Here is a 23807-nt window from a genome sequence, read left to right as displayed (position 1 = left end):
AAAGGCTTTGGGCTCATTGGGAGGGTGGGGTCATTGCCTTTTGAAACTATAACACTGGGAGCAAACACTTTAATTAAGTGAAATTAATGTATGTTTGCTTATGTGGTAGGGCAGCTTGGAAAAGAGTTTGAGAATAGTTACCCAAAAAATGTATTTAAAATAGGGTAACTATAATAAATATTCTGCAAAAGAAAATTTAGAAAATCTTTTAAAGAACTCTTCTAGAATTAATTGTATCAAAGTTTAGTATATTAAAGAGCCCTTGTAAAGAGTTGATTATATCAAAATGTGGGCATGAAATAGTTCCAGTACTCTATCTGGCTCTGATTTCAACCTGTAGCCGAAGAAAATAAGAAACTATGATGGATTGTCAAATTCTTGTTACTCCTCCAAAGGGGACTGACTCTTCCTGGTCTAGAAAAGCAGCCTTTCCTCACATAAGTTCCAAGAAAAATCTGTTGCCTGGACACCTGTACGATGGGTGATGGATGACACGGTAGACAATAACGTAACAACCATTTTTGCAAAAAATACAGTAATGGCCTTTGTGTGGGTGCCCGTTAAAATCTTCAATAAAAACTGAGGCCATGATATTAAAACATCATTCAGTGAATGTGTATCTGGAGAACCAAGCCAATATTGTCCAGTTTGCTGTTTTTTTCATACTCTAGCTTGACAGCCTTTGCAAACCCGAGAGATGTGACCAGTTAACATTACCCTCACTGTGCCTCTCATGAATATTATCACTCTGTGCTGTGTATAGAACACTAGAAGGTAATTTTCTGATAAGATGTATCAGGTGAACTCTTCTAAGTAGTTTAGATTTAATTAGGGACTCCCCTTGGTTGCAGCATATATATGACCCTTGGATTGTTTTCTGCATTTTATTCTTAATGGCAGCCTGTCATTCCTCTTGCCTCACTTGTGTGGGTCCAGAGCCCTCTCATTGTGCCCAGTGTAAGAAGCCTGATGAAGGACTGCAAGTTGAGCAGCTGTCTGGGGCGAACATCACCTCTGGCGTGTGCCTGTCCCAATGTAGAGCCCAGTTTTACTTGGAGAACACCGGACTTTGTGAAGGTGAGGAAGCATGATTTGAGGAAATGTTAGATAGCTTCTGGGCTTTGCTCTGGAGAGATCCTGGGAGGTGGGACCAAAGCCAGAAGCCCTTTGTTTTCACATAAGAACTGTTCCAGCATACTTGTGGTTAGAGAAGACCGACATGCAAAGGAGACCCCACTCATGTTCTCCTTCCCTTGGTGAATAATAGATGATCTTAAAAAGCTGGTTCCGGGGCGCCTGGGTGGCGCAGTCGGTTAAGCGTCCGACTTCAGCCAGGTCACGATCTCGCGGTCCGTGAGTTCGAGCCCCGCGTCAGGCTCTGGGCTGATGGCTCAGAGCCTGGAGCCTGCTTCTGATTCTGTGTCTCCCTCTCTCTCTGCGCCTCCCCCATTCATGCTCTGTCTCTCTCTGTCCCAAAAATAAATAAATGTTGAAAAAAAATTAAAAAAAAAAAAAAAAAAAGCTGGTTCCATTTACCCCACTGTCCCTAAAGTTACATTCTAAGAAGTTCCAGACAGGAATTATTTCAGAGATAGTATGAGTAGCTAAGAAAGGCCCAGTGCTCATGGTAGAATTCCATTTATTATTTCTTCCAATTTGCTACTCTGAATATGAATTGGCCCCTTCAGGGCAAAATCTGGACTTCTGTCAAAATTTAGAAGTGACTCCCGCCATTGCCTTAGCATAGCATCTACAGAGAATTGATGCCATCTTGAATAATTTGACTCAATAGCTGGATCATCTATGAGTGGTTGAGCAGATGAAGGGGAGAGATGTGTAATTTTGGGGGGAGGTAGGGGAGGCCCCTCTCTGCTCTTACAAAAAGTTGCCTTGCTTTTGGGTATATTTGACTCTCAAGCTGCTTGAAAAAAATCAATACTCATATTTTTCATTGTGAGCATAATGTATGTTCATTAAAGGAAACTTTGAATGTAGAAAGATAACCTGCCCACCATCTACCACCATCTACCACTTGGGTAATTACTTTCACCATTTTGCTGTAATATAGCCAAGTCTTTTCCTGTGCATAAGTTTGAGTTTTTATTTTTACCACATAACTGTTAAGCATGCTGCAGATTCAATTTTGTATCCTACAATATCCAATTTTACATTGGAAGATACTCTCACATGGAAATGATGGATTTCAAGGTTAAGTTAAAAGATTTTAACACAGTGAGTCCTATGGAATGGTAGGAAGTATGTAGATTTGGAACACAGAGACCCCAGGTCAGACATTTAAGCTCTCTGAGCCTTTGCATTCACAGCATTAGAATAGGGATAACTATCTTTCACAGACTTTTTGCCGAGATCAAAGGAGGTTAGGAGTGTGAAAGTTCTTGGCAAATTGTAAAGCCCCATGCTCAACTGTAATAAATCTCAGTCCAAATACTCAGGTACTCAAGAACATTATAGAGGTAATCCCCTGCTCCCTGGGATGCACCAGGCTTCAGGGAAGTTACACAGTGCCCAGAAATTAGGGAAAGGGTCTTTACTCTCTAAATACACTGATTCCTACCCACGTATGCATTGCCTAAACTCTCTGTGGTCGTTTAAACTCTCATGGTTCTGTTTCCACAACCACTTCTGAAATACAGGAATCTTTATCACTAAGAGTCCCGGTGCCTTCCCAAGGCACACACCATACAGCCTTCCCCTCTGATCCTGGGAGAAATAAAGAAGAAATCTTCCCAAGCTACTCAGCATAGTTAGCTTCTTCCTATAATTTTGGACACTATATTAAAAGTGAAAAATAGAGAATTTGAAGAGGGATCAGAAAAGAGAAACAAAAATTAACATTTGTAAAGTTAAGTCGTAAATAAATATTGGAGTGACCAAGGTTATTCAGCCAGAATATAATGCTACTGTTGATTTGGTACACACCATGAACCACACGCTAAGTGAAGTGCCTTACTTGTTGTTCACATAGCTTTGGTACCTTATGGGGTAGGGGGACAACTGTATTAGAGGAGAAGAAATGGAGGCTTCCAGAAGTTAAGGCTATAGCTTGTTCAAAGTCATGTAGCCAGCATAGAGGAGAGTCCAGTGGATTCTAAGTCAGCCTGACTCCAGTATCTATGCCCTAAACCTGGGGGCTACTGTGTTATGGTTGCTGAAGAGGCAAAAGCACAGCATAGTAAAATGCTGCAGGATTTAAGGAAGCATCCTTGACAAAGGAGAGTTTTCTGGGAATCCCTTTATACAGACACCTTTTTAAAAGGATTAGAGTCTAATCCTTGTAGAGTGGTTTAATTGTGGCCCCATGTGAAAGGTCTAGATTGACCTCTATAGTCCCTTGTACCCCGTGATTTTATGCCAGTTAACATAATATTATTAGGTATCACACATATAGCTATCTACTCACATTTATTACCAAATCCTTGCGCAATCTCTGCTAGGTAGATTGTTGTACTCAATTTATAAGTGATGGGAATGTGGCAGAAAAAGGTTAATTGAGTTGCCCAAGATCCCATTGGGAAACTTGAGTGCAACCACCAATTGTTTCCAACCCTATCTGAGTATTAAGTGTGTTGACTGATGTGTTTCCTGTCACTCATCTCATATCTTTGGAAACCTTTTTGCCTCCTCCCAGTCTGTTCCATTGTCGATTCTGCTGAAGTGTTGTCTATGAAGTCAGGCTTGAGAGCCCTATGAGACTGCACTGGGCTCTCCTTCTCGCACATACCCAGAAATGCCCTTGCTTCTGTGCAGAACATTTCAAAGGGTTGGAGTTTTTTTGTGGCTGTACCATTGAGAGTTTATTTTGCAGCACTTTTGATCTCAAGTGCCTCTCTATAAAGAAGAGAAAAACAACTATTTTCTGGAACTCTCCCTCTTCCTCTCTCTGAGACTGCAGTACAGAGTGATTAGAATATTACTGCAGCTAATGAAAGCGAGAAGCAGATGCATTATAGGAAGAAGCAATTTACTTAGAGTCTGAAGTGGTGTCAGAAGTTATCATGAAAGTTTCTACTCAGAGCTACATGACAAACCCAGGAATTATCTTGTGGAAGATGAAACAAAACTACTCGAGATATTTGACTAACATCCAAGACTATGATTGAAGGACGAAAAAATACAAAATTAACAAACAGTGACCAAAGAGAACCTTGTTGATGAGTAGCTCAAGGGCAGTCTGTTTTTATTCATTCCTTTTACGGATTTCTATTGAGTGAGCCCTGGGTGGCAGGCATTGTCTGGGCACTGGAGGTACACTCAAGAATGAGTCCGACAAAATCCCTACTGTTGTGGAATTTATATTCTAGTGAGAGAAACAGGTAATAATGAAATGAATAACAACAGTAGCAACAAAACCCATGTCAGGTACTTGAGTAGTGGTCTGTGCTGTGAAGCCCACAGCGGGATAAGAGAGGGGGAGAAAGAGGTGGGCTGACGTGCACTTCAAAACAGAAATACTTTGGTGAGGTGGGGACGGCCACCTGCATGTGTTTGTCCTGTGATTTTGGCTTATGCTCAAAAATGAACTTGGGTACTTTAGAAGATGGAGCTTTGACGTTAATGCTTTTTTTTTTTCCATATAGCCTCTGTGTTTGCAAAATGTGGCTACAATTGCTGGTACAAAAGACCGTCTGTTACTAATTGTGAAAGACAATGTGGAGGCATTTTCAGTAGTCAACCCAAACTGTGCATGTTTGTTGAATATTAACATTTAGTATTAACATTTAGTACTTAGTATTAACTCAAAGAAGGATTTCAGTAATGTTATCCAGAGTTCATTTCACCTATTTAACTGATTCTGTCAGCATTGACAGATTCTAGTTCATTAAAAAAACAAACAAACAAACAAACAAACAAAAACAGGAAATACCCATCAGCTCCCTTGCACAAATAAAATAATAAAAACTCAATTCCTCCAAAACTTTCAAACATCAAAAAACTATACTTTACTTTTTTTTTCTTTTCAAATTTTTATTTAAATTCTAGCTACTTAACATACAGTGCAGTGTTGGTTTCAGGAGTAGAATTCAGTGATTCATCACTTACATATAATACCCAGTGCTCATCACAATCCAGTGCCTCCTTAGTTTCCATCACCCATCCTAGCCCATCTCCCACCCACCTCCCTCTGTCAACCCTCAGTTTGTTCTCTATCTTTAAGAGTCTCTTATGGTTTATTTCCCTCTCTCTTCCCCCACCCCCCCATATGTTCATCTGTTTTGTTTCTTAAATTCCACATAAAAGTGAAATAATATTATCCCTTAATTTTTTATTCATCTATCCCAATTGGTTTTCCAGGCCTCCGTGAGTTCATGAATCCATATGAAGTCCCCAGGGTCGAGGTGGGTAGAAGGTTGCTATGTTGTACAATTCCAGGAGTGCCATTCTTATGGTAATTCCCAAGACGGATACCTCCTGGGGGCATTTAGTGACTGTGCAGCCCATGGTGGATGGACAGGACAAAGGACCTGGAGCTCTTGTCACTGGGAGGCTTTTCGTCTTTCCTACGAATGTTCCTAGGATCAGGCAGATCTCTAAATTCCGTTTCAGATTTTCCTTCCATTCTTGTTGAGGTGTTTTGTTTTTGTTTTTTCTTTCTTTTAAAGGGTTCAGCTATTTTGAAACCTTAGCTTTTATTTGCAGTCTGTCTAGATCAGAGCTTTTCATAAGAATCTGTTGGGAATCTTGTGAAAATGTGGATTCAGATTTAGTAGATCTGGGATAAGGCTAATGCTCCTGGTCCAGGGACTATAGTTGAGTAAGCAAGCCTCTAATTTAAGAAGGGCAAGTATATCATTTTATCATTGGTATCCTTCTTTCTAACTAAAGCAGTTTAATTTTTTTTTTAATTTTTATTTATTTGTGAGAGAGAGAGAGAGAGAGAGAGACAGAGTGTGAGCGGGGGAGGGACAGAGAGAAGGAGACACAGAATCTGAATCAGGCTTCAGGCTGTCAGCACAGAGCCTGACAAGGGCTCAAGCTCACAAACCACGAGATCATGACCTGAGCCAAAGTCAGCCGCTTAACCGACTGAGCCACCCATGCGCCCCTTGCCTGGGATATTTTAAAATGCTATTCGCTGTTTATCTTAAGTTGAGATTTAACTAGGTATCTTTTATTTTATCTGTAAACCCTACTTATTACCCTTCAATCTTGAGATAACCTCTTTTAATCTTTTGGCATATTTTCTTACAGTTATTTATATGCGTACTTGTGTGTATACACACACACACACACACACACACACCACTTCATGGCTTATAAGTTCCTTACAACCAATTATTTTATTAGAAATTTTGTGAGTTTACATTTACTCCCATTTTATAGACGAAGAAAGGAAGACTTAAAAGGAATTAACTAATGAATGATTTAGCAATGGAGGATCCTAGGCTTTAATATAGGCCATGGTTGCTCAGGAAATGTTCCCTTCCGAGCCTGTATCCTTTGTTCTTCATTTCACACTAGAGCCTTACAATTTAATTTCAGGCCAGGCCATCTCAATTAATGATGCAGCTCTATCACCATGTCAACAGCTTGGCAATGGTGACCAGGACCGGAGCCGAACATAGTCAGGGTGATTAGATTAGCCATGTAATTGCCCCAATTCTGTGGCAAATGAATGATGGATTCTTTCAGTTCCCACACAATTCAGCAAGAGGGTCCAAGATGATCTGATTTTGAGAGAATTGCAAGTTTGTTTTTTTTTTTAATTTTTTTTTTCAACGTTTATTTATTTTTGGGACAGAGAGAGACAGAGCATGAACAGGGGAGGGGCAGAGAGAGAGGGAGACACAGAATTGGAAACAGACTCCAGGCTCCGAGCCATCAGCCCAGAGCCTGACGCGGGGCTCGAACTCACGGACCGCGAGATCGTGACCTGGCTGAAGTCGGACGTTTAACCGACTGCACCACCCAGGCGCCCCGAGAATTGCAAGTTTTTAAAAGTGAACTCTGTACTGCAACAATGAATTTTACTTACATGTCTTCTGATGTAGTATGTCGGTGGGCACACTGCTTTAACAAAGAATGGAGAGGCAGTAACCATCCCAGTGGCCCCCATTCCTGCATTGGCATCCTTCTCATTCTACTTAGAATAATCATGGAGCTCTAGTCAGGTTAAACATAAGAGAAACTTTTATTTTATTTTATTTTATTTTATTTTATTTTATTTTATTTTATTAAAAAAACTTTTTTAACATTTATTCATTTTTGAGAGACAGAGAAAGACAGAGTGTGAGTGGGGGAGGGACAGAGAGAGAGGGAGACACAGAATCCGAAGAGGCTCCAGGCTCTGAGCTGTCAGCACAGAGCCCGACATGGTGCTCGAATTCATGGACCGCGAGATCATGACATGAGCTGAAGTCAGACACTTAACTGACTGAGCCGCCCAGGTGCCCCAGGGAAGTTTTAGCAACCAAATCTTTCCAGGTCTTCTTTTTCAGTCTTGAAGACAGTATTGTCTCCTTAGGCTGGGTCTTACTGCAGGAAGCACATGTCAATACAGGTTTGGTATCAATTTAAAAAAATTTTTTTTCCTCTAGTTTTATTGAGATGTAATTGACATAGAACATTTTGTTAGTTTAAGATGTACAGCATCATGATTCAATATATGTATATACTGGGAAAGGATCACCACTTAGCAACTTTCAAATATACAATATTGTTAACTGTAGTCACCATCTTGCACATTATATCTCCAGAACTTATTTATCTTATATCTGGAAGTTTACACCCATTTCCTTCCTGGCAACGACCAGTTTGTTCTCTGCACCTTTATTGTTCAGCCAGCCCTAGCCGTTGAGTGTTTTTCAAACCCTTTGTGGTTGTCTATGCCATTTTCTTTGTTCTTAGTGGCCTCTAGGAGTTGAGGGTGTGCTAGGTAAGATTTGTTAGTGTCCCAAAGGGGAGGATCTCAGTTAGCAGCCAAGATGATGGCTGATCAACACTAGAGCCTCAAGTAGCAGCTTTTAAGTCATGCAAATATACCTCTTCGAAGGGAACACTGGGGGATGGGTAGGTATTTCAGTCTGCTTCCTCTGCATTGAGCCATGGGGTGATAGCCAGCCAGTTAAGAACTGTTTCTTTGTTTGCTATAGTCCCATTGAACCAGTGAACTCTAATCTCACTTACCACCAGAGCCAGGTTGTCAAGGGGGTGCCAAGCATATGCATAAGTGCCTTCTAGGAAGACACAAATGACCTGGAAGGAGGCAGAGGTAAAGCACAAATATGGTTTCCACCTCCCAGGTCTACTAGGAGTCTCGCAGTCAGTAGGCCTCTATGCATGTGTTAAATTAGAAGCCTGACCCTTAGCCAACAATTTTTAAGGTGTGCAAATAGGTCTCTTTCTGGGAAAGACAGGGAGAATGGGCTTTTCTGACTTCCAGTCTCTGTACTGAGCCCTGGGGGGATAACTGCCACCAAGTTTTGTGGGCGCATTAAGAAATACTTCTTTACTTGCTATATAGTCTTATGGGTTTTGTGGATTCAAGCCTGTTTGGCTTTCAGAGCTAGGGTTTTGAGGACCCATCCCATAAGCGGACTCTTAAAAGCTGGGGCATCACATGTTGACTCTAAACCCTTCATTCCTCAGGGAGAAACTGGGAGTTCCTTCCTGATTGTATGGTGCTGTGCAGGGGGGTGGGGTTTATGGCAAGAGTGTCCCAGCCTTTCCTGCCTGTTTCCATACAGGTTTTTTCTCATTTGCCTGATATTTAGGAGTCCCGCAACTAGTTTCTGAATTTCTTTCAGAGGGAATTGTTCCAGGTGTCACTGTAGATTTGGTGTGAGTTGGAAGTGAGTTCAGGAGCCTCCCATGTCACCATCTTGGGCTGGAACACCATTTTTTTTTCTTTTTAAATAGGAAATTCACCAATTATTTTGGCCAGTTAATTAACATGCTTTAGGTGAATCGGAAGAAAAAGTACATTGTTTGTATTTTGATCTATTTAGTTGTTGCTAAGTTTCACCAAAGGCCTGAAGGCAAAGAGCTTTAATTAAAGAAATAAATGGGCAGGAGTCTGCCTGCTCCGCTTAAGAGTATGTTATTATTTATGAAGTTGGGATTCCCTTGCATTAATTGAATAAAATACATGGCATCTATATTAAGCAACACTCTTTAATGTAGTCCCCAGAGTGCTGACATAAGCTGTATAAATGCATGCCTTCTGGTAATGTTCAATCTTTTTCACTTTCCCCTTCTAGTTTTTATAGCATGGGTGTGTTCGACTTTGGGGATAGAAAGATGAAAAAGATATAGACCATGCCTTAAGGACCACATGATCAAGTAAGGGAGAATGACTTCTGAACAAGGAATTAAAAGAACGTGATACACATTCTGTTGTAGGGGCCAAGGGCAGGCTGCCCTAAGATGGGCCACTTTGGCATAAAGACTGTTTTCAGTTAAAAAGCAATCAAAACCCAGCAGATTCAGGAAAATCTCTTTACCTTCCCCACACCTGCCTAAAAAGAATTTAGATAGAGGACCTGCTCCAGGAAGAGAGCTATGACCATAGATAACTACATTATGATATAAATTGGGTATGATAGACAGGGAAGAACCTAGCAAGATCTATTTGATCAAAGTCCTTGTATGTCCCATTGTTTCTGAGTGGCCCAGCAAACATTGGTTTACCTAACATTTACTGTCTTTAATCTTCCTGAGGATTGTATGTCTTCTCTTTGAGCTCTCAGACCCCTAACCCCTCTCCTTAGTTTAAGATAACATATACACTTCATTTTGCATGTCTTTGGAATTCCAGTGTCTGTATGGATTCCCCGTACATACACTATTAAATTTGATTTTCTCTTGTTATTCTGTCTCATGTCAGTTTGATTCTTAGGCCAGCTAGAAGGACCTTGAGGGGACAGGAAATTTCTTGCTCCCCAACTGTAATGGCAGTAGGCACAAGTTCACAAGTAGCCCGCCCTTGGCCCCTACAACAGCGTGTACCATGTTCTTTTAATTGCTCGTTCAGATGTCAGTCTCCCTTACTTGATCGTGCTTTTCTTAAGGCATGATCTATATCTTTTTCATCTTTCTATCCCCAAAAGAGCATAGAGGAGACTGACTCTGTCTGGGAGAGAGAAAGTATGAGAAAAGATTTGCAGAGAGAAAACTACATCATCAGTCTGTTGAAGAATTAATAGTTCACCAGGGAAGAAGGTGGGAAAGGGCATTCCAGGTCAAGGAAACAGCAGGTGCAAAGGCATGACATATTTGGAGAAGTACGATGCATTTGGTATTCCCGCAGTATAAAGCCCAAAGTGGAGACATAGGGATGAGTCACATCATGAAGTGCTTTATGTGCTACGCTAAGGAGTTTAGAATTGACACTCTGGGTACTGGAGAACTTTTAAATTATTTTAAATAGGGGAATAATCTGGTCAGTTTGCATTTTATAAAAATCAATCCCTTACTTGTGCAACAGGTAAATGCGGAGAAGCAATGGGACTGGTAAGGAAGCTGCTGCACTAATCCACATCATGAATGATATTGAAGGTCTGCACCAAAGGGTCATGGGGATGGTTAAGCTGGGATAGATTTGATATAGTTTATGGTATTTGACAGAGTCTTGGATGGGTTGTGGTGATGGAAAAGTAAAAGTCTAAGGTTTTCAGCATGGGTGTCTTGGTGTATGGTGGGACTGCCGAGTGAGGCAGAGAATAAAAAAGAAAGACAATGTGGTGGGTTGGTTGTAGAATTGGGGGTGGATAATAGCTGCAATTTTGGGCAGAAGGAATGTGATGCCATAATTTGCATTAAGTCTATATGGGCTGAGCTTGGAAGTGGATGATGAGTAGTATTTTGGAAATAAGGAATATGAGACACCAGTGAAGCACCAAGTTAGAGATATCCCTTAGGCAGATTTATGTAATTGGAGTTCAGAGTAAAGGCCAGAGATGTGTACATAAATTTGGGACTCACCAGCATGGAGGTCATCATTAAAGCCATGAATAAGTTTTCTTAGAGTGAGAAGAAGGGCAGTGGTTGCCGTTTTGGGAAGCTCCAGTATCCTGACGTAAACAGAGAAAGGCTGAGGGGAAATGATCAGAGAGATGGGAGAATTAGAAGAATGTGTTGCCAGTGTTTCCATCTACCTATCCACCCACTGGCTCACCTACCTACCCACCCATTCAATCAGCAGGAATTCATTGATTGGGAACTTATGACACGCCAGGGACAGGGACTATGATCAGTACTACAGTACTACTATGATCAGAGATGGAAAAAATATGATGTTTACTCTTTTTTTTTATTTTTTTTCAACGTTTTTTATTTATTTTTGGGACAGAGAGAGACAGAGCATGAACGGGGGAGGGACAGAGAGAGAGGGAGACACAGAATCGGAAATAGGCTCCAGGCTCCGAGCCATCAGCCCAGAGCCCGACGCGGGGCTCGAACTCACGGACCGCGAGATCGTGACCTGGCTGAAGTCGGACGCTCAACCGACTGCGCCACCCAGGCGCCCCTATGATGTTTACTCTTAAGTGGTTCTTAATCTAGTGGGAGAGTGGGGAGGAATGGAGGGATAAGTTAAATCAGCTCATTTTAAAAAAGGGAAGAAGAAAGAAAGAGAAGAAAGAAGAGGATGGTGAGGGAAAGGAGGAGTTTGATTTTATTTGACTTAATTCATTTCAGTTTTCATCCCTTGTCACAGGACTCCTACTGTATTTCCTAGAGGATTTTTGATATTTACATCATAATTCAAGAGAAGTCTACCTCAAAAATTGTTTTTGACATGAAAAGCCAGGAAATTTTATATGATATAAAATTAGGGATGCTGAACCACTTTTTATATCACTGAAAAGACAAAAAGTAGCATGTTTGTTGTTTGAAATTTAAATAGGGGATAGGGTAGAATAGAATAAGAGAGTAGAATATAACAGAACAAAAATTGATATGTTTTAATTGTTTTAGGTAATATTTTTCTGGAGTCCGGTTCAGTAGACTTTACAATCATCTAAGGACAGTTTTAATGCCAACACTTTTAGTGCTTAAGCTGCTCAGTTATGCTTTTTCAGAAATATACTTAGCCATCAACTGGAAAGTCACTCTCTAAAAATGTAGTAGTACGTGGGGAAATTATTCATAGAACTTCTTTCAAATCTTTTCCATATATGCCCTATAATGGAGTTAGTCTTCCTTGAAGGATCTTAGACTTCAAACCAGAACTCCTGCTATGAAAGCAGATTCCATAGAATGATAGAGCCTCATTAAAGTCACTGAAAGAGTATAGACATTTCCCAAACTGGTGCAGAATTGAAATTTTGTGAGATTGTTTTAAAGGTACAAATGCCTGTACTTACAGAAACAGAGCATTGTAAAGGAAAAAAAAAATCCTTTGACAGGGTGGCCACCCAGTATGTCCTTTTCCCTCTGTGCCCCTCGGCAACTAACAGGCTCATTTAACATTTATTAAACATTTATTAAACATTTCCAATGACCCCAGCTCTAAGGTTTGATGTGGTGATATTTAAATTTCTAAAATCTAGTGGGTGACAAAGGGACTTTCTTGTGGAATTCTTGGCCCATCAATCTTTCAACTTATTTGTCCTCTTTGCTTTCCTGTTTTATGAATTCAAAAATAACCTTTACTTACATTGAGCCAGGTTATCACATTGACTTTGTGACCAAATGGAATGAAATAAAATATGTTGTGTGCTCACAGGCATTAATTCATATTCCCTAGTTTTCAGTTCCACAATGATATGCTTTGATTTCCTATTTATTAGGGAGGTATAAGAAGAAGAGCTAGGGATCTTAGCAATCTTGTAAAGTCTAATATAAACATATTGGTATTGTCGTAGGTATATTTAAATATGTGGAAGTATGTTGCTTCCCCAAATCATCCTGGAAAGTTTTATGTTGACAGTATAATTTAGCTGATTTTTGAAATATTGCCACCTGACTTTTGATTACATGCCGCCTCGTTCATTTGTGTTAAACGTGTCTTGCATAATGGGCTAATGTGTACCCTTCCTTTTAATATTTGCTTACCTATTCTTTTTTTGTTTTTTGAAAAGGAAATATTTTCTCAGTGATTTTGAAAATATTGGGGGAAAAATTCTTACTGTGATTTGTGCTAATAGAGTTGTTTACAAGGCAATATAAGAAAGGAAATTATTTTAAAAATTGGAGCTCTAGCTCTGTTTTTCATATTGTAATAAATACTGTTGAATAGGTATAAAGTTCTGCAGTATACCTAGAGATGAGAGTCAAATATTTATTAACCAGTAAGTCAAGGTACTGCCGAATCCAAATAGATATTGGTCTTAGTTCAGGAGCAGGGTCCTGGAAGCCTCCTGGTGGAGATGTTAAACCTTTTAGGTGTTGGTTTATAGATAGGGCAGGATATTAGCGTGGGGTCAAGGCTGCAGGGAGTACTAGAAGACTTAGAACAGCAGTGTGTGTCAGCCATGTATCGGCAGTTTAATATTTAACAACCAGTACTGCTGGACCAGGACATCCTAGCTTATATTAGCCTTGCATACGTTACAAAACGTATGTTGCGTTTTTATAGCGGGTTGGTAGAAATGGAGACTTCATTGGTGTAAAATCACATTTGGTTCTTCCAAGCTGCTGGTCTCTGTCTGGGTATTTGATAGAAGGAGCAGAGAGGCCAAAGAGGAGACTCAGAGTGGTGTCCCTGCAATTGTGGATCTTGTCCACCGGATGGACAGCAGCAGGTGGCCTGAAATCATCCACATGGCTAAGAATCAGGTCTTTGTCTTACTCACCATTATATCCCCAGCACCTAGACCTATTTGAGACTCAATAACAAATGAATGATTAGAGGTGAATGACTAGCTGTTTCATAATAGAGGTTTTATTATTATTCAGGTGTGATGAGGCCAACAGATCAGGAGATAATTGCCATTGAAAAGAATGTGTTACTCACAGTTTCTAAGAGGAGGGAGCCCACAGGGGCCACACCCAGAAGCACCAGGGTTGGTCAAGAGGCAGAAGAGTGAGGGGAAAATGTAAGCAAGAACCTTTATTGTGGTTTCTGTGGGAAAGTACAAGTGAGACAGAGTAAGCAGCTTAGGATTGGCTAATTTGAATAACTTCAGTGGGCTTTGGGGTGTAGAGAATGTCTCCAATGGGCAAGAGAATAGTGGCCCCAGTGTGAGTGATAGGGGAGGTGATGGTGTGTGGATTTGGGACTGGCTAGTTAGCATATGAAAGGCATTCTACCATGATAGTCATTTACTATCTCTAGGAATTGACTAGCCCTGGGAAGGTAGTCTCTCCAGGATTTGCAGGACCCCAGATGTCAAAGTATCAGAAAGTAAAAAGGCATGATTAATACACTGGCCACCCTTGGGACTTCATGCAAATATCGCCTTTATTCTTTTTTTTTTTTCTTTTCACGGAACATGTCCACTGTTGTTTTGGTTTTTGGTGTTTTTTAAATTTCTATTTAAATTCTAGTTAGTTAGCATATACTGTAATATTGTTGTCAGGAGTAGAATTTAGTGATTCATCACTTACATACAACACCCAGTGCTCAACACAAGTGCCCTCCTTAATACCCATCACCCATTTAGCCCATCCCCCAACCCACCTGCCTCTATCAACCCTCAGTTTGCTCTCTGTCGTTAAGAGTCTCAAATGGTTTGTTTCCCTCTTTCTTTTCCCCCCTTCCCATATGTTCATCTGTTTTGTTTCTTAAATTCCACATATGAGTGAAATCATATGGTGTTTGTCTTTTTCTGACTGACTTATTTCATTTAGCATAATATACTCTAGCTCCATCCACATCATTGCAAATGACAAGACTTCATTCCTTTTGATAGCTGAGTAATATTCCATTGTGTATGTGTGTGCATACATACCACATCTTCTTTATTTGTTCATCAGTTGATGGATATTTGGGCTCTTTCCATAGTTTGGCTATTGTTGATAATGCTGTTATAAACATTGGGGTGCATGTACTCCTTCGAATCAGTATTTTTATCTTTGGAGTCAATACCTAGTAGTACAGTTTCTGGATTGTGAGGTAGTTCTGTTTTTAACTTTTTGAGAAATCTCTATACTATTTTCCAGAGTGGCTGCACCAGTTTGTATTCCCACCAACAGTGTAAGAGGATTCCCCTTTCTCCACATTCTCGCCAACTCTGTTGTTTCCTGTGTTGTTAATTTTAGGCTAACAGGTGTGAGGTGGTATCTCATTGTGGTTTAGATTTGTATTTCCCTGAGGATGAGTGATGTTGAGCATCTTTTCATGTGTCTGTCAGCCAGAACATATGGATGTCTTCTCTGGAAAAGTGTCTATTCATGTCTTCTGCCCATTTCCTCACTGGATTATTTGTTTTTTTGGGTGTTGAGTTTGATAAGTTCCTTATAGAACCCTTTTGTTCTTAAAGGTCTGATGTAGGCAAGCAGAGATGTCTTCTTTCTTCTTTGCTTCTACATTTCTTTTTATACCTATGTATAAAATAAAAAGTAGGTATACCTATGTATACCTACTTGCAACATAGCACTCAATGATAATAATTACAGCTAAGATGTATTAAGTCCTTACTATATACTTAGCACTGTCCTAAGAACTTTACATGCATCAAACCCAATTAATGTCCACAACACCCCCTGCAGTATGTGCAGTTTATATTCTCATTTTATACATGAGGAAGTAGGAGCCTTGAGAAGTTATATAAATTAGTCAAGGTCACATAGAATTGTGATGTGATGCTCTTACTCTCTCTACTATACTTTGCCTCCCATTAATTGCATTCTAGTTCCTTGCTTGTGTGTCTGTTGATGCAGCTAGTTTGAGCAGCTCAAAATGTTGGACAGTTCTCACCTGTGTATGTTCAGTCTCCATCAAAGTAGGCACCATATAAATTTTTGTGAATGAGTAAGTAAAGCTTCCATCACTGTTTGCTATAATTTGAGCAGCCTGATAAGCAGCCCATTGTTTAATGATGGAGGAGGAACTGTCCTGAGGGAAGGAGACCTGTTTTATGGCTTTCTGGTCTTTCTTTGACATTCTCTGAGAATGGAACTTGGGAAGAAAAGAAATGTATGCCTCTGCAAATGGTTATTTCTGTTCCGTGGCATTTGTGCCTTACTTAATCTGGGTCCCACAGATGCTTGCTTTGCAGGATATGGCCTTTAGAAAGAAGGATGTGAGATGTGTACTCTGTCCTTGGGAAAAACTAAGTGAATGTGCAGAACTTATTCCAACCCAGGAACGTTAACAGGAGAAACAGAGCTCCCGAATTTGTCATACGGCAGCTTTCTTGATTGTCTCCTCTGCTTTATCTCTCTTCCAGCTTGTCACCAATCCTGTTTCAGGTGTGCAGGGAAAAACCCACTTAACTGCACAGCCTGCTGGCCTTCTCAAGTGCTGTTGGATGGGCAGTGTCTCTCCCAGTGCCCAGATGGATATTTTAACCAGGAAGGCGGTTGCACAGGTGAGTATGTAACATGCTGGGGCATGTTCCCTATGCCATGGTTATGTCTCTGTATTGCAGCCAGACTCTGTCGTTGAAACTTTTGTCATACCAGGACACTAGGTTTGAGCTGTACATCCTTATCTTGAACTTGTTAGGAGTAAAGGTATAGAGTGAGGGGAACAAATGAAGTTCTATTCTTCCAATAAGGGAAATACAGATGAAGTAAAAAATTGGAGTCAGCTTTGCCCTATGCACACAGGGAGGGGTAGATTTGATGGTGTTGATCATGAAGCTACTACATCCAGGTTCTAATGCGGCTCTGTAGGACCAGGCATTTGGGTCTAACTCTAGAGTTCTCAGCTCCACTTCCCCTGGCTACAGCCTAAGAGAGTAGAGATGAAAGCAAGGTATTTATTTTATTCTTTGGTGTGTCGGTCCAATAAGTTTTTAACAACAACTTTATATTTCAGTGACAGAGATTCTAGAAATTACTGGTTGAGATTAGTTCAGGGTTTTATTGGAATTGACAAAATACTAAAATTTAAGCACCTTATTGTAGCACTGTGTTTTCTTGTATCTATGGAAGAAAAGACAAAACACATCCTATCATGATTACCATTTTGTTTCTAAAATTAGACTGTTGAGACCTGCTTATATGCTTGTTATAAAATTGTATCACATGTATTTCTAGAGTCAGAAAGCATATAATAAGTGCACAAAATATTTTTAAATGTTTATTTATTTATTTTGAGAGACAGAGAGTGAGAACATGTGCTCATGAGCAAGGGAGGGGCAGAGAGAGAGGGAAACAAAGAGAATCCCAAGCAGGCTCTACACTGTCAGCACAGAGCCTTACACAGGGCTCAATCTCACAACTGTGGGATTATGACCTGAGCTGAAATTAAGAATCAGACACTTAACTGACTGAGCCACCCAGGCGCCCCAGTGCACAAAATATTTTTAAAATAAGTTAATGCTTGCCAGGTTCATCTAGCCTCAAACTCCAAAGAGGAAATCCAATGTAAATGCAAATCTAGACTGAGGATCAGTATTATATTTCTTCTGGAATTTTCTTTTTTCAAATACCTTTCTAATCTCTCTAGGCCCTAGATGGGTTTGCTCTACTTTAAACACTCTATCAGGCTCAGTGGGAATGTTCCTGGTTTCTCGTCATTGGGGTTGTCCTTGAAAACTGTTGTCTGTCCTCTTGTGCCCTCACCCTGGTCCCACTGGCTGTCCTGTGTGTGAAATTGTTGAGGGGTCAAGTCTGAGTAGCTCTAACTCTCCTCCGTCTATGCCTCTGCCCGCTTGCAGCCAGCAGATGGACGGTGCCCCGAGTTGGCAGGGCACCCGGGTGGCGGGAAATCTGGCGGGGAGGAAGAACTGGGAGGTAGAAATCATTCTGAGAATGCGAGTATCTTTAGGACAAGCATTTTCCAAGTTAAGAGCCTCAGGAATGTAGGAGGGATGACGAGTGATGATAGCTCATGCTAGCCTTCTAATCAGCAGCTCACTTTCTTACTTGCTTGCCTTATTTATTTATCTGTTTGTTTTATATATAACTCCTTATCTTCCCTTGGCCTCTCACCATGAGAAGTGAGAGGTGGTTGACTATACACGAAATCTGTGCCTGTGCTTTCCACCAGCTCTGTGCCAGAAGGGAAATCTTTGTCATCGGTTCCCGCAAGCGCTGCCCAGCTCTGGTCCCTCACCTCTGCTCCTCTTGGAATCAGACACGCTTAGACCTCCTCGTCCTTGGCAGAGAAATCCTTAAATCCCCTGCTGCCTGCCTTGGCAGCATCAATGCGACTGCAGCTGCAGCCTTCTTTGACTCCTCCTCGCCCTTATCTTTACCGCCTACACCTCCTGTGACTTACTTGTTTCCAGGGCAGTCCCCCTGAGTAATTTGAGCTTTCCCTGGGAGAAAACATAGCTTTGACATGGTTTTGTCTAAGGAATTGAACTCAAACCTGGCTCACGATAACCTCCAGGAAGAGGGCTTTCTGTTTTTTTGTATTTTAATTAAGCGTTGCTGCTAACAGGAGGCATCCAAATTGTGGCCTGAAGGGAGAGCGTGGCTGGCATCTGACTCTAGTTAGAAATATTGCTGTCCCTTGCTATGTATGGCTCCCCTTTGCCTGCCAGGAATTTCTGAGAAGCAAAATGTCACCCTTCTTTCCCTGTCTAGCTCTTTGAATCACGCAAGGTATTTTAACGAGAGGGAGGGCGTCTTGCCACTCGCTCACCTGTCTGCTTTGTGACCTTGATCTGAATGAGCTTCCTTACTTCTATAGATTGGGGCTATTCCTGCTGGGGCTTCTGGAATGTGCAGCCAATTACTCCAGTTTTGATGGTTCTAGATTCCACTTTCTGTCCTTGGACAGTATTTTCATTGGCAGCAGAAACGTCATCTTTTGGTTGGGTCTGACGGTATGCCAGGCTTGCTTAGGAATCTTCGAAAGATGATTAGTGTCTAAAGTCTGCTCTTGCTGTAATTTGTGGAAGTGCATTAATGTTTCATGTGTTCACATGGTGAGTGGCTCATTCCTATCCTGGCTCTCATTTCTCTCCCCAGAATGCCACCCCACCTGCAGGCAGTGCCACGGCCCATTGGACTCTGACTGTATCTCCTGTCACCCTCATGTCACTCTTGCTGGTGGGAGCTGCAGGACCAGCTGTAAAGAAGAACAATTCCTCAACCTGGTGGGGTACTGTACTGGTGAGTGAGAGCTCCTTCAGAGTCCTGGAAATCACAAGCCAAAGACTGAGGTTCTCCATACCAGGCTGAAGAAGCCTGTCTTGTATCTGAGGGAGCCTGGGTGGCTCAGTAGGTTAAGCATCCCACATTGATCTCAGCTCAGGTCTTGATCTCAGGGTCATGAGTTCAAGCCCTGCGTTGGGCTCCATCCTGGGCATGGAGGCTACTTAAAAAAAAAAAAAAAAAAAAAAAAAAAAAAGGGTCTCTTCATATTTGTCCTTTGTCATCAGATGAAGAGCTATTTTTTGGGAGGCATTTGTCTCATGTCTGGGAACTTCACTGCTTCCTATCAGACATTTAGTAAATATTTGTAGATTTATTTATTTATTTTAATTTTTTTTTTCAACGTTTATTTTATTTTTGGGACAGAGAGAGACAGAGCATGAACGGGGGCGGGGGGCACAGAGAGAGGGAGACACAGATTCGGAAACAGGCTCCAGGCTCTGAGCCATCAGCCCAGAGCCTGACGCGGGGCTCGAACTCACGGACCGCGAGATCGTGACCTGGCTGAAGTCGGACGCTTAACCGACTGCGCCACCCAGGCGCCCCAAGTATTTGTAGATTTAAATGGAATCTTCTAATAACACTCTTGAAACTGCTGAAAAAACTTGGAACCTTATATTCATGAAGATCGAAGTGATGATAATAACACCTTATGTGGTGCACGTCAGCTTAAGATAGCAACACATTTCTTCAGTCACTCTGAAGATTCTCCCTCTTGTCTACATTATCTTCTGCCTCTTGCTGTGGAGAACTTTTGCCATCAACCCTAGGCACAAAAATTTAGGGAGATTAACCTAAAAGTAAATCAGTTGTCTCAGGAGATAGGATTTTTTTTTTCCTCCTCATTTTAGAACTCAGGTTTCAAAAAAGGTCTATATTAGGAAAGTAGCCTGGAATTTGGGTAATGATGAAGAAGCCATACTGTGTTTAGGGTTCATGCATCCATTCATACGACAGATATCTTTGAGTGTCTACTCATGGCCAGATGCTCAGAATACAGAAAAGAAAAGAAAAAAAAAAAAAAGGAAAGGTGAATAAGACAATGACCATGCCCTCAAAGAGCTTATGGTCTAGAGAGAAGAATGTATAGACTAGTGGGTTATTACATATTTCTTGACCCATTTCTTCAAATTGTAGGAGAAACTTAAAGAGATTTGCCTGCAACAGCTTTTGTCACATCTCTGACTGGCTTGATTGGGAGGCATTCTGAGATGCTGCTGGGAAAGGTGAAAAGGCTAAGATCTGGTTGGATATATGCTGCTGAGGTTGATCTGTCTGTAGGACTTGTCTTTGGGCAGTGATATGAGGTGTGGTCAATTATCTAGATCATAGTATGGAGCAAACACATTCAGTCTGGGACAGCATTAATGCCTCAGTTGTCCATTTTGGGGGGGGCACAGCAAATTAATGACAACCCTCCAAGTGTGGCTGGTAGTGCCATGGTCCTGGGTGATCCATTCCTTTTTGCAGATGACCTTAGTTGATAGCTAGACATTGGGGTCCAGAATTTATCTACTAGGAAGACTAAACTGTCAACAGCAGGGCTACAGCCAAAAGATGCTGGTATTCAGGGAAAAACATAATTGTAAAGACTGCAAACATTTTAGGGGCAATGAAAAGTGGAAGCTTGGAGAGTCCAGGCTTGAGACTCATGAGATACCCCACAGCTGCAGAGTGTGAGCCTCTTACCAGTACTGCCAGCTATAGGCACGGCTGACTTGGGAAGTGGGCAGGTAGAAAACATTAGTGCCTACCCTTGAAGAAGAATCTAGGGATGGCAGGGGCTGACTGTTATTATAGTTTGTGAGCTTGAGTTCAGCAACCGCTTCTTACTTTAGGATACAAAGGAGCAGTTACTATGAGAACTAAGAGGTTCTCCTGATTTCAGTACATTAGTAAGTATTTACATAGAACCCACAAGGTGCTGAGTTGCCATTTGAGGGGACACGGGTATCTTGCACGCTACTTAAGGAGATGAACCAAAAACACAACTGGCAGTTAACAATCGTACAAAGAATCTTATGGATAATAGCACCAACAGGCAATATGGGTTATAGGAGTTCAGAGGCATAAAAGATGCGAAAACCATTGTAGAGAAGGGAGAACCTAAATTCTTCCTGAGTCATAGCTGGGATTTGGTTAGACAGAGGAAAGGTAGGCAGGATTTCTGGGTATGGTTCCACAGGAGAAGGGCCAGAAGGTAGAACATGTGGGCCGTTTGTGGCCAGTGAGTGATCCCACCTGGCTGAAGAGCAAGGTTTGTATTAAGGCACATTAAATGAAATGATTGGAAAATTCAAGTTGGAACCAGAGTCTAGAGAACGCAGAGTTCTAGGCCAGAAAGTTTAAACTGAATCTTGTGGGTAATAGAGTCGTGAGAGTTTGGGAGAAGACTGTGCCTTGGCTAAGGTTGTGCTCTGGGCAGGACACCTATAAGCTGTGGAAGGTGAACTAGAGCAAGGAGAGATTATAGTCAGAGAGAGGAGTTAGAAGGGCGAACCTTCATGATGACTTTTCTATTTCCAACCTATTCTGTATGTGGACCCTAAAAATTTTATGCTGGGACATATTTTATAAGTAAATGTTTATGTAAGGAAATTGGAAAAATTTAATTTTTAATGAGTTCTGTTCTCTCCAATGTCCAGAGCCCTCTTTGATAATAAATTAGGTGATTAGGAGTCACATTAATTTTTTAAGGCTAATAGGGGACCATTAGAATAAAGAATCATGGGACTAGGTTAAATGACTCTGGAAATCCTCAGCCCTAGAAGAACAGTCCCCACTAAAATAGGTTGCACGGGACAAACCTTGTCTGTCCTAGGAATTGGGTATAGTAAGTGAAAGTTTTTCAGTAAGGTAACCATTGTGTGGTGCTTAGAAATCCTTTGTTGAATAGATACTGGTGTGTCAGTGCTTGTTACAGAATAATTTGACCAATAATTTCAATTGTTGATCTTTTCAAGGAGTGCACTGACCCCAAAGTTTGCTTTTTCAAGAAATATACATCCTTTCCATAAGTCTTCACACTTCTCTCTGTAGCACCGTAATGAATTCCTTCATTTACAGCTTCATCAAATATTTTTTAGACATACACTCCATGCCAGGCACCATGCTGGGCCCTGGGCATGCCCACATGAATAAGATATGGTGCTTGTATTCAGGAAGAGTACAGCAGAGTGAACGAAGGACATACGTTTGAATATGATGTTGCTATGGAGAGGAGGCAAATCTGTGGGGCAGGACCCTAACCCACACTGGGTGTGGGGGAGGGTGGGTAGTAAAGGCTTTCCAGAGCACACCATAACTGAGATGATTTTGAAAGATGAGTGAGAATTAGAGGGGTTTGGAGATTTGGAGGGGAGAACATTCCAGAAAATGGGCCAAAGACTATGATCTGTTCAGGCACCAACAAAGAATTAAGCAGAATGTCAGCCCTGAGTGTGGGAGTCATGGTACCTGAAGCAGAAGGAAACAGGGCCAGTCAGGAAGGCCTCATATGTTATGTTTAAGGAGAATATACTTTGTCATCAAGGCTGTGGGGGTCTCTTGAAGGTTTCTAGGGAGGGGAAGGTCGTGGTTGCATTTCTGTGAAGAGAAAGATCCACCAAAGATTGTGTAGAAGACAAGACTGGGGCAAAAGGATCTTAAGAGGTAGTTGTAAGAAGTCAGATCAGAGAGGAAGCCCTTTAATGAGAAAATCGCTGAGGGGATGAAGAGAAAGGGGTATGGCTTCACTAAGAATTAATTATATATTAGGTCGACCTGTGTGAGACCTGTGTGAGAATTAATTATATATTAGGTCGACCTGTGCTGGTTTGTGTGCACAAATGATCAAATAGTGGCAAGTTTATATGGTTCAACCTAATAGAAGCAATCGAGAAGTCAGCAATGTCTCAGCCCTGGAGACTAAGGGAGAGGGAATTTGGGGGATGATTTTCAAGGTTTCTGGGCAAATAAATTTGAGGAGTGGGAGTACCATTTTAAGGGCAGGAAATGGAAGACAAGGGGTTTGAACTGGACAAATTGAATTTGGGGTGATCATTGGACATCTAGGAGTAGCTGTCCATGAGGAGGTGGAAGGTTTAAATGAACACCCGTTTCTTTCTGTAGCCACTAGGAGCTCATCTGCTATTTTTATTTTACCCTGAACCTAAATTCCTAGAACATTTTTTTTAACTCAAGTGTGGCTTTAGTCAGGTCATAGTTTACCTCTGGAACATTTCAAGCACTTTTATCTAAACTCAGGAAGGTGTTAGGGAGAGCCCTGTGATGATAGACAAAGCAGAAGATAATCCTCCCCATGCAGTGCCATCAGTGAAATTCATGTTACCATCATTGGGAAATTCTAGCCCCTGGAGAAGAACCCTCTGTGTTCCCTCTATCATGTGTGAGCTTGGCAGGGTGGTAGGATTTACTCACAGGATTTATTCTCTATCTGAGCTGTACCTAAGATCATCATCAGAGACCTCTTAATTGCACTTAGCTGTTTAAGAAAGAAAATTACATCTAATCTATCACACAGACAAGAATAAACACATCCTGGGAACAGGTCCAAAACCTCAATGTGTTATCACATATGGAGATGTCATATGTGTGGGTTTTTTTGTTTTTTTTTTTTCCTCCTCCAAGCT

At 41.2% G+C, this 23807-nt stretch overlaps 1 protein-coding gene across 1 annotated transcript in view; it reads left to right on the top strand.

The window, feature by feature from the left end:
* Nucleotides 1-23807, top strand: part of FRAS1 (Fraser extracellular matrix complex subunit 1) — a 424264-nt gene that overhangs the window by 220433 nt on the left and 180024 nt on the right. Inside the window, exons 18-20 of the mRNA XM_030313622.1 lie at nucleotides 901-1077; nucleotides 16293-16433; nucleotides 18991-19134. Of these exons, the coding sequence (XP_030169482.1) occupies nucleotides 901-1077; nucleotides 16293-16433; nucleotides 18991-19134 (462 nt within the window). The remainder of the gene's footprint in view (nucleotides 1-900; nucleotides 1078-16292; nucleotides 16434-18990; nucleotides 19135-23807) is intronic.

The sequence above is a fragment of the Lynx canadensis genome, chromosome B1 (genome assembly GCF_007474595.2).
Source record: "Lynx canadensis isolate LIC74 chromosome B1, mLynCan4.pri.v2, whole genome shotgun sequence".
Lineage (NCBI taxonomy): Eukaryota > Metazoa > Chordata > Mammalia > Carnivora > Felidae > Lynx > Lynx canadensis.
Note: the sequence above shows the minus strand (reverse complement) of the source record. Positions and strands in the feature narration are given on the sequence as shown.